Source organism: Dendroctonus ponderosae, unplaced genomic scaffold (assembly GCF_020466585.1).
Source record: "Dendroctonus ponderosae isolate FM_Combo_2020 unplaced genomic scaffold, Dpon_F_20191213v2 Dpon_F_20191213_5, whole genome shotgun sequence".
Classification (NCBI taxonomy): domain Eukaryota; kingdom Metazoa; phylum Arthropoda; class Insecta; order Coleoptera; family Curculionidae; genus Dendroctonus; species Dendroctonus ponderosae.
The window spans coordinates 6,404,592-6,421,857 of record NW_026018715.1 but is presented as its reverse complement, the minus strand read 5'-3'; the positions used below and the strand labels follow the sequence as shown (position 1 = coordinate 6,421,857).

The window sequence follows — 17,266 nt, the reverse complement described above, 5'->3', positions numbered from 1 at the left end:
TAAGACATTACTTTTATTAAATAGTCATCTATAATTTGGAAGGGTGTACGAAGCTTAGGCAGCCCATACTGATTACTGACAGTGACAGACGTCAGTTATATGTTGATGTTGTTTGTTGTGTAGGCTTTTAACAATAATTCCTTAGTTTCTTTATTATTTCGTGCACTTTATATAATATGTTTTACTTAAAAATTCTTTCCCTTTCTAAGTGTTTGGTGAAACTATAACCGTTAATATTGTACATACATATTCCACATCAGTACACTTTGGCCCAAGTAAGTCTGTCTTTGAACTTATTGGCTAAATCTGCTTATATTTTATGTATTTATGCCAAGGGGTGAATAGTTTTCATAAACTTATCATATTAGCGATTGGTGCAATGCTGAGAGTTATACTAGATGATAAAAGCAAACAGCAACAATGTACTCAATGATTAAACGTTAGGGTACAAACACCAAGTGCTTGTGATAACTATTGCCCCTTATTCACTATCACTTAAATAGCATGCTGTATAAAATGGTTTTCTCGTAAAAACTAAAGGACATTATTGAAATATGACAAATACAAACTTACCATTTGTTGAGATGGGAATTGTATTGCAATGAAAAGGAGGGCAAAAAGACGAATCAACAATCAATTTTTCCAATCGCTGCAATTCTTCAGGGCAGCGCAACGTAAATTCAACCAAATGGTTAAATATCTTTACCCATTTTGTATATCTTCAGATTTTCCCATCGCTCATTAATTTATTAGAAAATTTAAATTCGTCTTCATATTAGATACTTGAAACGGACAATATTATAAAATTTAATATTTCCTCGGCCATTTCTTTCGATACAAAACATAAATCTCAATATCTAGACCATTTACTTGCGATTAAGTTAAAAAACGTTGAAAACTGTTACCTACTTCCGAATGATACTTGTGTCAGACAATTCTGCAATTTATTTTTGTCTTAAGTTCTGATTCAATTTCTCTGAGTTTGACAAGTTCCTATTATCAAAATAGTAAATTTTCTTAAAACCATTCTTTCATATTTAAATTATTAATTTATGTTCAAAGATGACAACAGACTGAAACCAAACAGATTCAAAATGAGACTAAATTCCGTAACTGAAGTAGCAGCTGCGTATATAGTCACCTTCAATCTTTAGAATCGTTTTAATAATCCAGAATTTGTTTAAACATAGAAAATATGATCCGAGAATCTGAAATAATTGGGAAACACTGTCTATGGTGGCTGTAAGAACTGGTCACAAGATTTTTACGTTCGACGTTTGCATGCTTATAAAATAGTTTAGAATGACCGCACGAACCGTCAACGAACGACTAAAATTTAAAAAGATTGAACTAAACATGTGCCTTAAAACCTATTTCCAGTAGTTTGTTTGCAGTAAATTTGGTAATTTTAGTTAGCCTTTATTCACTCAAAAATTGTGTAACCACTTTACTTAAATTTCAAATTGTTTACATTTATTACTTATGTCTTTATCTTCATTATTATTATTATTATTATTATTTGTAAGTAAGTAATTTGATAAAATTTCAGCAGATTCAGTTTCAGCAAAAAACACTCGAAATTGTATTTCATGTTCACAAATGCTGCATTCTTCAAGTCTTCAGTAGATATTTTGTCTGCAGTAATTTAAATACTGATTTAATAATCGACTCATATGTTTCTGATGAGGCTCTGATGATGTCGAAAAAATTCAGCATTGTGAAACGGGTATACAATGTGGACCCAAATAAGTTTGGCAACGGAAAAAAAATAGATTGCTCATTAAGAAAAATCGAACTTTTTACGTCTGTGCGTTAAAATTTAATTTATTTTAAGTTTTCAGCCATTATATCAGGAACCGCTTGAACTACAGGATTGAGTTTTTGTACACATATTACCAGTATTGCTATTTTTTGTAAGTTAGTAGCAGTAGTGGAGATTTTAAGGTATCGCGTGCGTGTTTTCATGCTGTTTTAAATTTTAAAACTGAAAAACTAGCATTTTTGCTGAATTCTGCACAAAACGAATCTCGAGGTTTATTGCTCTAAAGTTAACTATGTTCGAAAAAATCAGCTTTTTATGAAGAGAAAGTCCCTTTGTAATAAACAAAAATATGTAGTAAAATAATTGACAATTTTAGCGAAATTTCAAGGTTGTACATGTTATATCTTTTTACATATTACTACTTATTTTTTTAATTATGAATTATTTTGAAAATGTTTGTTTTTGTTAAAACATGGCATTTTCCTCAAAAACGGTTAATTTTAGAGCAATAAAGCAAGGGAACTGTTTTTGTGTAGTTGTAATTCATTAACGCTTCAGTATTTGCTGTGAACATGCTAGTTTTTTTCAGTGGTTTATAAGTTGGACGGAAAGGCCCATACGATACCTACGAAATTGGTAAAAAGAGAAAAATTTATTACAATTTTGGCTCTGCATCTCGAAAACAAAGGCACTGAGAGAAAAATAGAAATTTTTTAAAATATGGAAAATGAATACATATTTAAAATATGGAATGTAATTCTTTAAGGACGAATGGCCACGGTAGATTTATAGCAGTTGTAAAACATGTTCTTTACTCGAGCAATGTTTGAATACCGAAAGTTTTATTTTGTTTCCTTACAACCAACTTTGGATTAATTAAGCCAGAAAAGTCCTAAACACGGCATATAAAACACTTCTAGTATTTGTTTCGAAAGAATTAAAATATATCTGTTACTAACATATTTTAATTCAATATTACTAATAAAATTAATTTTGTTAGGGGCGTAAAATGGACGCAAGTGAAATAAAATTTGAAGGAAATGGCGGCACAACATTCAATAGTGAAGAATACTGTGACTCAAAAACCGAGTCATCTGCTCGCCTAGACCATGACATAGAGGGTAAAATCATCTATAGCTATTTGCCATTTATTTATACTCCCGTTTATTCAGAAAAATCGATACTTGAAATGGATCAGATTTGCTGGACATGCTTGAATACCAAAAATGTCAATTACATGAAGGATACATGTATTGGAGATGCAAATAGTTTACAACTGTATGAAGAAATTGCGAACATTAAGGTATTTAACTAAATCCATTTGCAGTTGGTTTTTATAAGTGGAGCTTTTGAAGGCTTTGAGTTCGAGTTATCACTATTTTGATATTGATGAATGAATTACGTAATTCTTAAAATATATCAAAGATCACATTTACAGTAAACCTTGATTCAGTGTTAAACATTTTTTTAAATTTGTATTGTTTTGTTGTTTATTATTCGCGCTTCTAGAGTTTTTGTCTGAAATGCTTTTCTCCAATGCGCTGATAAAATCGATTGCTTGGAATGCTCATTTTTTAAGAATAACTTATATGGATCGCTTGTGAAAAAGTTCCAAGAAAAAATTCAAAATGTTTTTTTTTTCATTCAGTTTTCTAGAGTTTTTTCTTTCATTTCGACTTGATATTTGGCAAGGCCCTAAAAATAGGGCCTTGCTAAATTCCTGAGGGATTCAGTATTTTTAGAAGACCCATATAAGTTTATTAGTGCGAAAGGGAAATTTGAAATAAATTTGTTGCTAACAAAAAATATGTAACCAATAAAATATTATTACTTATTTGCCATATTTAACTGAATTTTGTTTTTATTATTCTCTGATTTTTCTAAAAAGCTTAAGAAATTTGTCCACTGTCTGTGTCGTTTTTCATAAATTACGTCATTCGACAAATATAATATATTTTCTAAATATTGGCAAATTATCTTTTTGAATACACAACTATTACTAATAAAATTGTTATATGCAAATTGTAGATCGGTTCCGATTCTAACGAGTCTATGCAAATGATGATGATATGTACAAATTGTTCTATTAAATTAGGAAAAGTTAACAGCTTTATTAAAATGGCGCAATTCCATTACACGATAATGGAAGAAGCAGCAAATCAGATTCAGAAACTGAATGCACAATGTGATTTTAATTGGGTGGATTACAATGTGAAGAAAACTGCTATATTGAGAAATGCATTGAGTAACAAAAAGATCCTAGACGACACAAATATTCTTAAAATCGAGCGTGATAATGGAGACCAAAAAGGAAATAAAAACGAACAAGACGAGAATGTTGATTGCATGTCTAGGTAAACAAATACATTCGGTTCACTTGATTGTTTAGTTACGAAAAGTAATGTTTCAGCATATATTATCGTAGTGAATCTTCTGATGATGACATTCCTTTATCAGAGAAATTAAAAATTTTGGTAAACCCAACACCAGAAACACTAAAATTTAACATTAAATCTCGGAAACGCACCAGAAGGAAGGTTAGTATTCACTAAATGTTGATAGTTTAATAGAATTTTTCTTCGAGATAATTGTATTTTCTGGTTCCATTGCTTGTTGTTTAGTTTTCATGTCGTTTTTTTAAATATGTTCTTGACTATGAGCGATAAATAGATTTTAAAATTGTGATCCTATTTTAGAACATTTCACCCAAGAGAAAATACGTTAGGAAAAGTAAAGAAAATTTACCAGATAACAACATAGACACAGAAAATGAAAATGCTTCCGATATAAAGGAAGTTTTAGATTTACCAGATGTATGTCCTTTGTGTCTGAAGCAAATTAGGTAAGATACCTACTAGCTTCGAGAAATTTTGATCAAAGCCATGATGGAAAACATTTACATTTTTTTACACTTTTTTCCGGGCTTTGAATATATATACATTTTTTTACTTTGTACTTTACAAAAAGTACTTATTATTATTATTCTAGTTGTAATAGTTCAAAAAACATTAGCTTAGTGTTATACTTTTTTCATTCCTGAATCATTGTAGATATTTGAATAAACATTTACAATCGAAACATTGTCTCGACTGGCAGAATTGCATATGCTTGAAATGTGAATATCACAATAAGAACACAAGGGAATTAATTGAACATTGCCATACATGTTCGAAAAATGAGGAGTTAATAGAACTAAAGTCGGAATGTAATGAAAGCATTTGTGAAAAAGACTTCCATGACTCCGATTTGGATTCTGACCAAAGGTATTTACCAATTAACCAAAGTTATGATTTAATTATCGACGTCTTTTATTAATTAAAAACAGGGAAGACTTTGACTATAAACCGCACATGGGAAGTTCCATGAAACGTCCTTCTGGTAAGACGAGTCCATGTTACTTTAACTATAATTGTAATAAATGTGAAAACGTTGCATTTGATCACTACGAGGGGATTGAGGCACATTTAAAGGTATTGCCTAACACAGTAGTTTCTATTAAATATTTTATTATTTAATACGTTGGTTTTTTTCAGTTGGTTCATTCAACGGAATCAGACTGTATTCTTTGTAAAACACAGTTTGCCAGCCACTTCAGTGCTTTATACCACATAATTGTTAAACATGGCCGTCTGAAATGCTGCAGATTGTGTTTAATTGGTTTCAAGAGTGCAGCCGAACTTCATGCACATTATAAATCGGAGGAGCATAACACTAAATGTGCAGTATGTGGAGAACAGTATGTTCTTTATAATTTACCTAGTTTATTTGATAATATTTGTCTATTTTCAATTGATTGTTTAGGTTTAAAAACAGAAAAGCTGTGTATGAACACCGAAGAAAAAAACATCTAAATCCGCAAGAGGAAAATCAGAAATATAAATGTCCGGATTGTCCCAAAGAGTTCTCCAACCCTCATAATATAAATAGACATAGAGCGGTTGCTCATAACGATTTGCGATTTCTATGTGATACATGCGGACAAAGTAAGTTTTATCCACTTACAAGCATTTAATTGTGCGGATATTAAGCTAAATACTTTGAAACTAGGCTATACAACAAAGAGAAACCTCCGATTACACATTCTCAAATTCCACGAAGGAGTACCAGTGCAAAGCAAGTCAACAAAAAAGAATTTCTTCTGTGAATCGTGTGGTAGAGAACTGAGGATATTTCATAAATACGCCATCGCTTTACATCGAGCGAAACACAAGGGACATAACTTTGTTTGCAAAAAGTATGCCATTGCAAAAATAGCCTGTATAAGTTTGTTTTTTAACATTTCATTTCAGGTGTTATGAATCATTTGCAACCGAAGAAGAATTCAAAAGACACGTTGAAGAAATGGGGCATGAATTATTTGTATGTGATAAATGCCCATCGCAATTTGTAAGAGAAGAGAACTTCAAACTTCATTTAAAGAATCATGATGCGCCCGGCTGGAATAAAAACATGTTTGCCACTTGGGGAAAATCTGCACAGTTGCGGAACGAAAAAGGTAACTGGCCTAAATATTTATGTGTAAACCTTTAAATTAATTTTTCCACTTTCAGGTGAATTTGTGTGTTGTCACTGTCCGAAAGTATTTAAGGACAAGCAACGACTGGATAATCATATAAGGGTGCATACAAATGAGAGACCTTATGTGTGCCACATATGTGCTAAAGGATTCAAAACTTGGATACATCGTAAAACGCACCTCAACATACATTTAGGTAGATTGAAATACGCCCGATCAAATGTATTTTTTTATTTATTCATTTTTGGTATTAACAGGCATTAAAAAGTGGACATGTAAATACTGTTCGAAATCGTTCACGAATTCCAGTACTTTAAAGGGACATGAAATGATTCATACTGGCGAGAGGCCCCATAATTGTCCAGAGTGTAAAAAAGGGTTTATCACGATATCTGCCATGAAAAAACATCGAATGACCCACTTTAAGACCTCTGATGAAAAAAAGGTAAATCAAGCCTAAATGCTCCAGAGCTTTGAAGTCAAAAATATTATATTTTCTTCATTTCTAGAATATATCCCTAGAAAAAAGTGATCTAAAAAGAGATAGCGAACAGGAAAGCATCGCATATAAATACGACCATATCTTTGCTGAAAGCAATGTCAGCTATGAAATGGTGGCTCCTATTAAAGACACAACTGTAAGGATTCTTACTGTAGTTAAAGACTGCTAAAATCAATACTCTTCGTGTGAATTCCATCGTGATTAATGGCTATATTTTTTTATGACATTCAGTATTTAAATGTGCTTAATTAAACAAATGCTTATTACATTATATAATTGCGGAATGGAATCCTAACTTGTCGCATGTTTTGAAATTGAGCGGCCATATATGCCTGCATATTTTATAGACATATATTATATTATGTAAAACTATTTCAGGAGATATTTTACGTTTTTAAATGTTGCACCGAAATGTGATTGTCGTGAGAAAGACGTTAGCAAAAATTGAAGGCGAGTTGTTAAATAAAATACTCAAGACGACGTCGTAAAATAAATATTTAAATCAATAATTATTTTTATTTACACAAACACATAGCATCGAATAATTTCTCATGTAATTATTACGATTGAAAGATAACAATTGCATATGTGAAAGATAACAATTGCATATAATACTACTAATTGATTAGATAAATCAGATAAATATGCCAAACAAGCATATTTGCGATTAAATTTCTATGTAGAACATGCCATTATTATTAAATGATTTCTAGCAACACAAACTAGGAAGTTGTTCTCACGCACCTACTGTTCATCAAATTACTAAATACTTACATACTTGAACTATTAAGAAGTGCTTAGAATGTCGTCAAACAAAGCTGTTACTGAAGCACATTCTTTTACTTTCTGCTGCAGTTGAGCTTCTTGTTGTTTGATCATATCTTCTAAGTTCTTTATTAGTGAGTCTGCATGAGCAATAGTTTTTCTATTTTCCTCTAGTTCTTGCTCATCTTTCTTAAGACTGAAACATTTAATTATGTCCATTTTCTTCAACACTCATTTACAATCAAATTTAGCCACTGTGCAAATTAAAAGCTAGCATTTAACTTAATTATTCAAAAGTGTGAAGTTTGCCTGAAAATGAACTTACTCTATTTTACTATATTGCTCTTCCAGTGCATTATAGTTGGAAATCCCTAATGCTAGCTGCTGCTCAAGTTCTTCAAGTTTACTCATTAATGAAGCATTATTAGCACGTAAAGATTCAATAAAATCCTTTGCCTGGTTGCATTTTCTGTGAAACCGAATCAGAGTTAAGAAAAAGATGATTTAAAATGATCTGATGATGAAATTTTGTGAACGTCATTTAATCTTGACGAGATTTATAATTAGATGAACACTTTGGAGCCAATGTATTACAGGACAATAAATGATGTAGTAGAATATATGAATTAATTAAAGAACAATTTAAATACAATATATTTGGGTTACTTACTGATTTGCATCTGCAATTTGTTGCTGTATGTTGTTAATATCATTAGCTGAGTTATTAATCGCCTGCTTTGCATCAATTAGTTTATTACAATTAGAAAGAACTACTTTCTCCATCTTTAAAGCGACTTTTCTGAAATGTGAAGACACAATGGCGAAGGCTCAGCTTAAAGATTATTGCAACCTGATTATATCTTATCGATATAATTCATAATCAATAATAGGAAAATGGTCCTCCCAATTGCTGAGGTGAAATTTCGAAGTACAAAGAATTATAAGTATGAAACTCCTGCTTATGCAGTTTTTGCCAATAATCAGCCACTCATGATTTATCCCTTTTGCTCGCTTAAAATATTTTAAACACACATTAATTTATTTATGGATCTACGGCCTAAGACTAAGATATGTAGTCCCATAAAATGTTAATAGATCCCATGAGCGAAAAATTGATAAGAAAACCTAAAGATATTGACGGGATTCTCAGCTTATGTTGCATTTCTTATCTATGATTCAATCTTGTTTTTATTATGAGAAATCGAATTTGTTTAAGTTTCATAAACCTTTTTGCACTTTTGCATTATAGAAAAGTTCAGTCATCCAAGAGTCTTGCAGAAAAAAACGTGGAAAATTTTGGGTAGGTAGACCAAAGTTGTTTTATCCGATCTTGACTCACAAACTTTGTAAAAAACTGTACTTTTGAAAGTGCGGATGCACATACCCCACCTTATCTAAACTTTTAACACATAGCAAAGTCGAACACCCGGGTAAAATTTCTAAATTCCTAATAAATACAGTTAGAACAACCTGTTCCTCCTCATCGAATGTTTTTGAATTTTAAGTATTCTAATTTATTTATGAATCTACTGTCTAAGATAAGAATCCCATAACTCGTCAGAGTACATTTTGCCTCAAATAGATTTAAGAAGGCAAATTATTAATTTAATTTAAATATTCTTGTGATTGTGGCAACCGAAATTAAGATCTCATTAAAGTAAACTAGACGATCCTCCGTTCAAAATAATAATAAAACTAAACTATGTCTAATCTCATTGCAAAGCTTTGCCCCTTAAAATTGCGTTTAAAACATTTTCAAGATAATCGCATTACTTTTCGGTTACTAACATATTTTAGCAAGCATTTTATTTTCTTGAATGATGACTGTATCAGACATAAATATTTGCTGAACTTACGTTAACTTAAAGTACCATGACTTTATTACTGGTGTTAAATGCATGAATGTATGCCTGCTTGGCTCAAAACAGTTGAAACATTTGTTTATGTATCCTGAAGGGTAAAATAGACAAAAATTGCAAAAAATATTTACATCGCATCGTTAATACGCTGAGTGCCGTCTCTAGACTGTTCTTCGCATCGACGCAAGTACGTTTTCTTTCGTGCCTCCTCCAGGGTCACTTGATCAATTTTTTGGGTCAGTTCGTTATTTATATTTTCCTTTTCCTGTATTTCTTTGAGCAATTGAACTATTATAGCGGTATCCCCATTCATACTTTGCAAGATCTGTATTGTTGGGATTGCAAGGTTTAAATAAGCAAGTAAAAAATATTAAAACATGTTTTATACCTCCTCCTTATGTTCTTCAATCATGTTACCCACTTGATAAGACAGAATACCGAAATAAACAACAAAACTATTAAACTTATGAATAAATCCCGATTTACGAACAGAATTAACAGAAAATGTCGTTACAATAACAAAGTTTTAAGTTTTAATTTACATGTCAATTGTCGAAGTCAATCCGAATTGTACAAATATACAGGGAGATTACATTGAATGTGATGTTTCGTACGTATGTGTTCAACACATGACGCGAACCAGCGCAGTTCGATTTTAAACGTCTTTCAAATGCGGCATTCAGAACGACACACGCATGCAGTGAGCAGCTACGCATATTAGTGCTTAACTCAGCATTATGTAACAAAATACACGTTTTATAAAAAGTCTAATAGCTCGTAAGTGTGTAATCAATAATTAGTATAAACATCGCATGAAGTTTTGTTTTCATATGCATGAGAATCGCTTTCTTAGATAACATTTCTTCAATTTAATTATTAAATGTTATTTAATTGCCTCATTCTCTCACACCATGCGAAAACTAGAAACAGTCCGAAGATCATGTTTCATATGAACACGTGCGCAATTTAAGGCTCTATTCCGCAATTAGAACTAGAACTTTTCAACTTAACCCACTCGACAATACGACTTAAATGACCCGCGTTATTTTTGAATTTTTGCAAATTCATGTGAAAACGTACTTACTTTAAGGTTGTATCCGACAGATAGAGCTTTAGAGCTCAACCGGTACTTAAAACATGAGCCAAATATTCAAAGCGGTTTTCAAGTCTCGCTTTATTGATGAACCTTCGGATTTTGCGTAAAAACTAAAAACATTTCCTAAATAATGTTCCTTATGAAATCGTGCGCAATTTAGGACCCTATCTTTCAATGACAGCTAGGGCTTTGCAGCTCATCCGATTCTTAAAATATGAGTCAGACAGTCAGAGTTAGAAGACTAAGAGCGGTTTTTAAAACTAGCTTTATTTTTGAATTTTTGCATTTTGCGGTAAATATAAAAACATTCCTTAAATGATGTTTAGTATAAAAACGCGCAATTTAAGGATATATTCCGCAATAAACACTAGAATTTTTCAGCTGCAGCGACTCGTAAAAATTTGGATCCAAGGCCAAGAACGGCTTTTGAAATCCGCTTTATTTTTTAATTTTTGCATTTTGCTCGAATACTAAACATTTTCCTAATATTGTGTTTAATACAAAAACGTACAAAATTTAAGGAGCTATCCAGCAATAAGAACTAGAGCGTTATAGCAATTAAGTAACAACGACTACAACCTTGATTGCCATCTTCTTCTACAACGCGAAGAAGATAAGATACTATCCGCTAGACCGTCATAAATCACCAAAAAGTTCCATCTACCTTTACGCTCTTTAATCTGGATTCTGGGGTTTTTTTGCATTTGAAGACCACAAAAAGTTAAATTTACCGTAGGAAAACACAAATACTTTGCAGATCATTCAAGATGTTTTCATAACCGTACGCTAAAGTTGATTGTGATAGAAAAACGTTATTTTTTATATCGTGACTTGAAAGAAAATTCAATCTGTGCTCACAATGGTATACCCATATTTTGCATTACCAGTTTATGTTCGAAAACTGAGTGAAAAGCACTGAAAAAATAAAAAAAATAACTATATTTAACCAATACTAGAACTGCTTAATTTAAAGTAAAGTTCACAAAAGAAAAAATGAATAAATGAAGTAAATTACTTGAAGGTATTTCAAAAACGTAGATCGCAGCAGAACAACTTTTCATTTAGAAAACGGTAAAAAAACCATTTGTTAACGTATTATATCTGACTTTAAATCAATTTTACAGAAATACAGTTTGGAAAATTTAAAAGCCCAACCGATAAAAATTATATGCGAGAATTTTACAAAATACAAATCAACAATTTTGGATTAAAAGCCTTAGAACTACATGGCAACCAGAAATAAAGTATAAAATATGTTTAGTACAACAAGCAATCTGTCCAAAGCCATGGAATGGGAAATCAGCAAAGCAAAGAATGAGAAATGTAAAAAATTCACAAAATTTCAGTTGGCATTCGAAAAACTATTATTTTACCATTCTTACCAGCTTTTCTACCCATTAATCATCCCAAAGTCCACACGGCACTTGAACACTCAATATAAAGATCTACTCCGAATATAAAACTTAAATCCTGCAGGTCGCAAGCAGAATAAACTAATACCGCGCTTGCTTTCGGAAGTTCGAATTAAATATATTATTTATGTCCTTAACTTCTGAGGAATTGCAAATTTTACTAAAAAACTAGTTTTAGTGAAACGTTCAAATTTTAGCCGTTTTAGAGAAATGTCGCATTTTATGATGACTAACTCAAGTAGGAAAGTAGCAGTTCAGTTCACTTATTTATTTGTTATTTGCGATAATTAGCTTTTCAACCAACATTCGTGTTTAGCGTAACTGAAATGCATTTGATTTTGGCGAATATTCGTTTTAATTAATAGCAGCTGGAATATTTTTAACAATATTTTTTTAAACGGCTTTTTGAAAGCTTTATTTTGAGAATTTAAACGGCTGAAATTAAAGATTATTTGGATTAAAAGTACTATTTTCGTGTACAATTTTTTTCTTGTCCGTGCTTTGCCATTAATTAAATTACAATTTAAGGAAAAAAATCACTGATCACTGATTAAAATATTGTCAGCGCTCTTAGCGTACCTAAAAGAATTAGTAAGAAGCGTAAAAAATGCATCATGCATGGCTGAAAGAACTGGAAATCTAAAAATAAACAAACACGATTTTTTTAATGTTTGCTATTCAATAAGTGTGAGTAAGCTCAATTTATTTATTTTATCATTATTTATTTTTTTACATTTTTTTATAAAGTGAAGCTACTTAAAATTGTCTCACCCTTTACGTATAGTAGGGAGTATACTGTGGGACAACTGGGATATTGGAGATATTTTAAAAAATCTCGAAAAACACATTTTTACATATTATTTTGAAGATTACATTTGAAATTAAATCACTCGGTATCTTAGATTTTGTAAATATATATTGAGTTGAATTGTATTTGTAATTTACAACTTTGCCCTTTTCCAAAAATAATGAACAAAAAGCAATGTGTATACGCTTTTAATCGTAACTCAAAAAAGTGATAATAATTAAAAAACATTATAAAATTACTATGTAATATAAGTAAGTACACCCCAGTGATGGAATATTTTAGGATTTATCTTTCTTTATTTGAAGATCCAGGACCTTTTCACTTGCAAAGTCGGGCAGTGACAACTTTCTGTATCCTTCGTCCTCGACGAAGCAAATTTCGTGCCCATCTGGATCTGCCAGGATAATAACTCGAACGGTTTGTTTTCCCGGAGTGGGAAGCAGCATAAGAGGATTTAAAATCGTTTGTTTGTTCTTGGTAATAATGTCAGAGACTGGTTCCTGTTCTGCATAGGGAATAGAAAATGCGATTCGTCCATATGCCTTACGCCTGTCCACTGGGCCACCTGAGAACACAAGGGTTATGCTTTTAAAACTTAATTCAAAAGGAAACATTCAAAGGAAATACGTTGGGAGTATGGCTTGTAACTTACCGATATCTTTCAGCTGAATTTTGGTGGCTTTTTTCTCAAATCCGAACGTGGCAGATTTGTCGGTCTTTTCATAGATAGTTAAACCAAGAATTCCGTTCCAATAGTTTACGGATTTCTCGAGGCTTGAAGATGCCAACATAACGTTTAAGACGGGATCTAAAAATTCATTTTTACAACAGTTATATTCACCAAATTTCCACACTTAATACAGCAGCTTTATCATACCTACCATAAATGTTTAATGTATATTGTATGTCAAGTAAGAAAAAGCGTTTTATTTTTTTTCGAAATAAGTTTTTTACTTCTGAAAGTAGTAAAAAAAATCAGTGAAACATTGTAAGTCGACAAAATCAGATAATTTAAATTTGGGGGTAGTTGCAATATTTCTGGTTTTACACAGCGTTTGTTGAAAACCGTGACCAGACTAATTAAAATCTTTAAATCTTTAAGCAACAAAATATAAGAGTTAAGAGACAAGCTGAAACAAACATGAAAACTTCAAATTGGTTGAATTCCTCATATTACTCTGAGTCTGAACGAACGATTTTCGTTTGCTTCTGCACTATCATTTCTTAAGTGCTTTCAGACATTTTAATGTTACACTTAACTTTATGTAATGAAAGGCAAAGATAAGATTACACTAAGGAGACAATTGGAAAAACGTGGGATAATAAATTTGATACGTTCATAAAAAGATTTTTAACATGCGTTTCCTAAATTAAAGATATTTAAGCATATCCTGTGTAAAAAATGTTCCAACCTTCATTCCTACCTACTTCAGAAAAATTCTCAAATCAACCGTTTACCAACTTACAAACCCGTCTTTATATGAGAAAAAAAAACCTATTTTGGCTTGTAAACTATACAATTCAAATACTAGGCTGAAGTAGAAGTTACTGTAATTTGGACAGTTAGTTAAAGAAATTGGTTAGAAAATCAAACCGCATTTTATTAATGAAATTAATGAACCGAATTTGTCTACACTGTTTATTCAATTGGTTACGAGTTTGAGAATTAAATTGAAAAAAAAAAGTAAATATGTATATTGAAGGCGAACACATAAAAAATAATCTTAATGACGCTGATAAAAATTGTTAATTACAGTGCTATGGTGTAATCAGGATTCAACTATCTTGTATTTGTAGATACTGAGATACTTCAGAAAGAAAATCTATAAATGATCACACTTGATCGATATGACTAGGCAGTTTCGATTGAAAAATGTTTCCTAAAAAATAAATATTTGCGATATACAGATATGAATAATTCCTTAAGTATAATCGATCTCTCACAATCTGAACCTGGACACGTGTGGACGACTATGACGCCAAAAGGATAAAATAGTCCTGCTATTTCGATGAGATAATTAAATTGAACTAAAAAGGATAAAAGTTTTCGAGTGGATCGTATTTTAAGCATGACTTTTAAATTTAAGAAATATTTATTGGCGTCAGCATTAAATTTTTAAATATGTATCTGATGAATTAGACGACTACGATCGAAGCAAACTTATTTAGCTGTTTAAAGCGAAATACACAAAAAAATTAAATTTTAAGTAAAAATCCTATTTGGAATATATTAAGTAACTGACCTCTATCGGATGGCTGGTCTTTGTCCACAATATAATATTTGTAGCCACCAGGGGCTTCCAAAATATTTCCATCGGCAATCGGCCACTTAAATTCGCGAGCTCTTTTCAGAATTTCCCCGTCCTGGATTGTGATTCCCAAAAAATCGTTTCCTCGTTCATATGAGTGAATACCGTAGTTGTAAGTGAGTTCAATCACAAAGTTATCGTCCTCGTTGCCATATCCAATCATTGTTTTACTCCAACGACCAGCATATTCGCTACAAAAACAAATAATTTTTGTTTAGGCAGTTTCTACAAAATCGGTTTATTCAAATAAATTTGTAATAATTCACCCGAACAAGGCACAAAAAGATTAAGCGTCAATTTGTTCAGGATAATACATTTGTGTTTTTGTCGATACTTCATTTTGATCGGTTTTTCCATTGTTATCAAATTTTCGTGCTAATTAAAACGTTCTATTTATACAGACATTTTGGGAGACAATTTATTTTTGGTTAAAAACGGTGGTAAAAACATACTTCAAAAAAGCGTAGGATATTCAATGGAAGGACTTAAAATTTAAAAATGGCATTTAGGTGGGTGGTGGTATTTAGGTTTTCCCTCTCCGCTTATGAACAAAATGGAAAATATTGAAAAAAACCATCTTCAAAGCTTTTAAGAAACAACTTTTGAGGTATCTATATTTCTAAGAACGTTTTGCTATTATGTAATCTCTAGAATTAAGCTAGTATTTGCTTTATTTCTAAATATTAATGGAAAATCTCAGTTTACCACAATTAAAATAACTGGAAATCCCCATAATAGCACATTCATAAGTAATGGGTGATATTTTTAAATACCCATATTGGCGATATTTTAGATGCACGGTAAACATTTAATTAAAAAATAATATACACTTTGCTGCTACTTAATTAATTTTAATACAAATTTCACAAAGTTACCCATTGCATTGTGCTTCACAGCCCTCACTGAACTCCTCATGCCTGAACACCTTCATGCCCAAAACCTTCCGGTAAAAGTCCATAGTCCTGTCACGATCTGGGATTTTAAATACATAGTGAAGAGGTCTTCCATGTAAGCTAACCATAGTGGAACTGAAATGAAAATTGTATATTTTGCTGTTTGCTGTTGAAAATTACTACGAATAGTTCAACTTTTGAAACACTAGCATGCATTTCGATGCAAATTAAATACAAAAATTCCTTTTATCTTAGGTGATGTAGTATGGAAGATTGCTTGTATATTTATATCCCATATTGTTTTATTAGCTCTTTTGACCTTCCGTATGAACAGAAAAAGCTAAACCAAATACAACAATAACAACTGAAGATTAACAGTTTCGAATACAGAAGGTGTGTTAACAGACTTATCTGGTTATATTGGTCTTTTATTATTTTTATTATGTTGTTATATGCAGACAAATTGTTAAGCACATTAAGATTTAAAAAAATTAAATATTGTTTACAGAAATTAAAAACCAAGCTTTTTATGTACCTAAATAATATATGGTACAACTAGTATATAATTCTATACTGGCCTGCACCCTGCGCAAAGTCTATTGCTTACATGAAAAATAGTATATATGGCACTTACTTTATAGTGCAATTAATTGATGTGGAAATACTAAATCACTTATTCTTCCTGAGTAGAATCACACCAAACGTACCATTGAAATGATACAATTGAGATTAAATAGTTGACTTTATATCTCATGCGTAGTGATAATAATATTAAAAAGATAATGATAGCGAGATAAAATATCAGCTTCAAACACTAGAGGTGTAACAGACACTATATACACAGGGTGATAAAAAAAATGAAAACGCTTGAAAATCTCGAAAAATATGCTTTAGAGCGTTAACAAAAAAACAGGCACCTGATAATTTGGAAGAAAAACAAGCTTCTCTGTAGATAAGGCAGGTGATCTTTAAAATCTTAAATATAAACATCCACTTTACGTAAAAAACGCGATCTAAAGTAGCTTTTGTCGTAAAGTACAACCGCCAGTCACCCACAATTAGCATGTAGGTATCATTCATTTCATACTAATCTGTTTTCGTGAAGAGGATCTGGTTAATACAAATATGTATATTAAATTAATGATTTCTGATGGAAAAAGAAGACTTAAGAGATAATTTAAGCAAATATAAGTTAAGTTACGAATTTTTCTAGGGAATGGATCGTTAAACAAGAACAAATTCACACAAAAATCGTTTAGTTTCCCCAATGATAAGAACTGCCAAGAGAAAGTGTCTTAAATGGATCTTTTGCTATCCAACCTTCGAACACAATTCGGTTTGCTA

The 17,266-nt window shown here is 31.4% G+C and overlaps 3 protein-coding genes across 8 annotated transcripts in view; 1 reads left to right on the top strand and 2 right to left on the bottom strand.

The window, feature by feature from the left end:
• The first annotated feature begins 75 nt into the window (after positions 1-75).
• LOC125504661 (zinc finger protein 585A-like) lies at positions 76-7,286 on the top strand. 3 transcript variants are annotated; one of them, XM_048666997.1, is made up of 17 exons: positions 76-275; positions 1,842-1,913; positions 2,763-2,883; positions 2,935-3,065; positions 3,791-4,116; positions 4,173-4,299; positions 4,459-4,604; positions 4,813-5,025; positions 5,088-5,232; positions 5,296-5,498; positions 5,564-5,745; positions 5,810-5,996; positions 6,052-6,257; positions 6,313-6,474; positions 6,536-6,723; positions 6,788-6,916; positions 7,159-7,286. In XM_048666997.1, the coding sequence occupies exons 3-17, from the start codon at positions 2,772-2,774 to the stop codon at positions 7,195-7,197; spliced, it is 2,496 nt and encodes an 831-aa protein (XP_048522954.1). In that variant the 5' UTR covers positions 76-275; positions 1,842-1,913; positions 2,763-2,771; the 3' UTR covers positions 7,198-7,286. The 3 variants fall into 3 exon arrangements, with proteins under 3 accessions (XP_048522954.1, XP_048522952.1, XP_048522953.1); XM_048666995.1 differs by having other exon boundaries at positions 1,835-1,913; XM_048666996.1 differs by lacking the exon at positions 1,842-1,913.
• LOC109539641 (paramyosin) lies at positions 7,277-9,955 on the bottom strand. The gene is made up of 5 exons (XM_019907520.2): positions 9,793-9,955; positions 9,536-9,729; positions 8,216-8,344; positions 7,871-8,014; positions 7,277-7,741 (listed from the first exon to the last, which is right to left on the bottom strand). Exons 1-5 carry the CDS (start codon positions 9,814-9,816, stop codon positions 7,567-7,569), a joined length of 666 nt encoding a protein of 221 aa, XP_019763079.2. The 5' UTR covers positions 9,817-9,955; the 3' UTR covers positions 7,277-7,566.
• Positions 9,956-12,810: 2,855 nt separating this feature from the next.
• The window catches only part of LOC109539633 (glyoxalase domain-containing protein 4), a 9,499-nt gene continuing 5,043 nt past the window's right edge, over positions 12,811-17,266 (bottom strand). For 2 of the 4 annotated variants that reach the window (XM_048666548.1, XM_048666549.1), the window contains exons 4-5: positions 13,373-13,528; positions 12,811-13,285 (exon numbers count right to left, since the gene is read on the bottom strand). In XM_048666548.1, coding sequence (XP_048522505.1) covers positions 12,999-13,285; positions 13,373-13,528 — 443 coding nt within the window. In that variant the 3' untranslated portion in view covers positions 12,811-12,998. Of the gene's footprint in view, positions 13,286-13,372; positions 13,529-14,963; positions 15,221-15,904; positions 16,058-16,529; positions 16,651-17,266 lie in introns of those variants that run through there. The other 2 variants (XM_019907508.2, XM_019907506.2) reach the window with 2 other exon arrangements.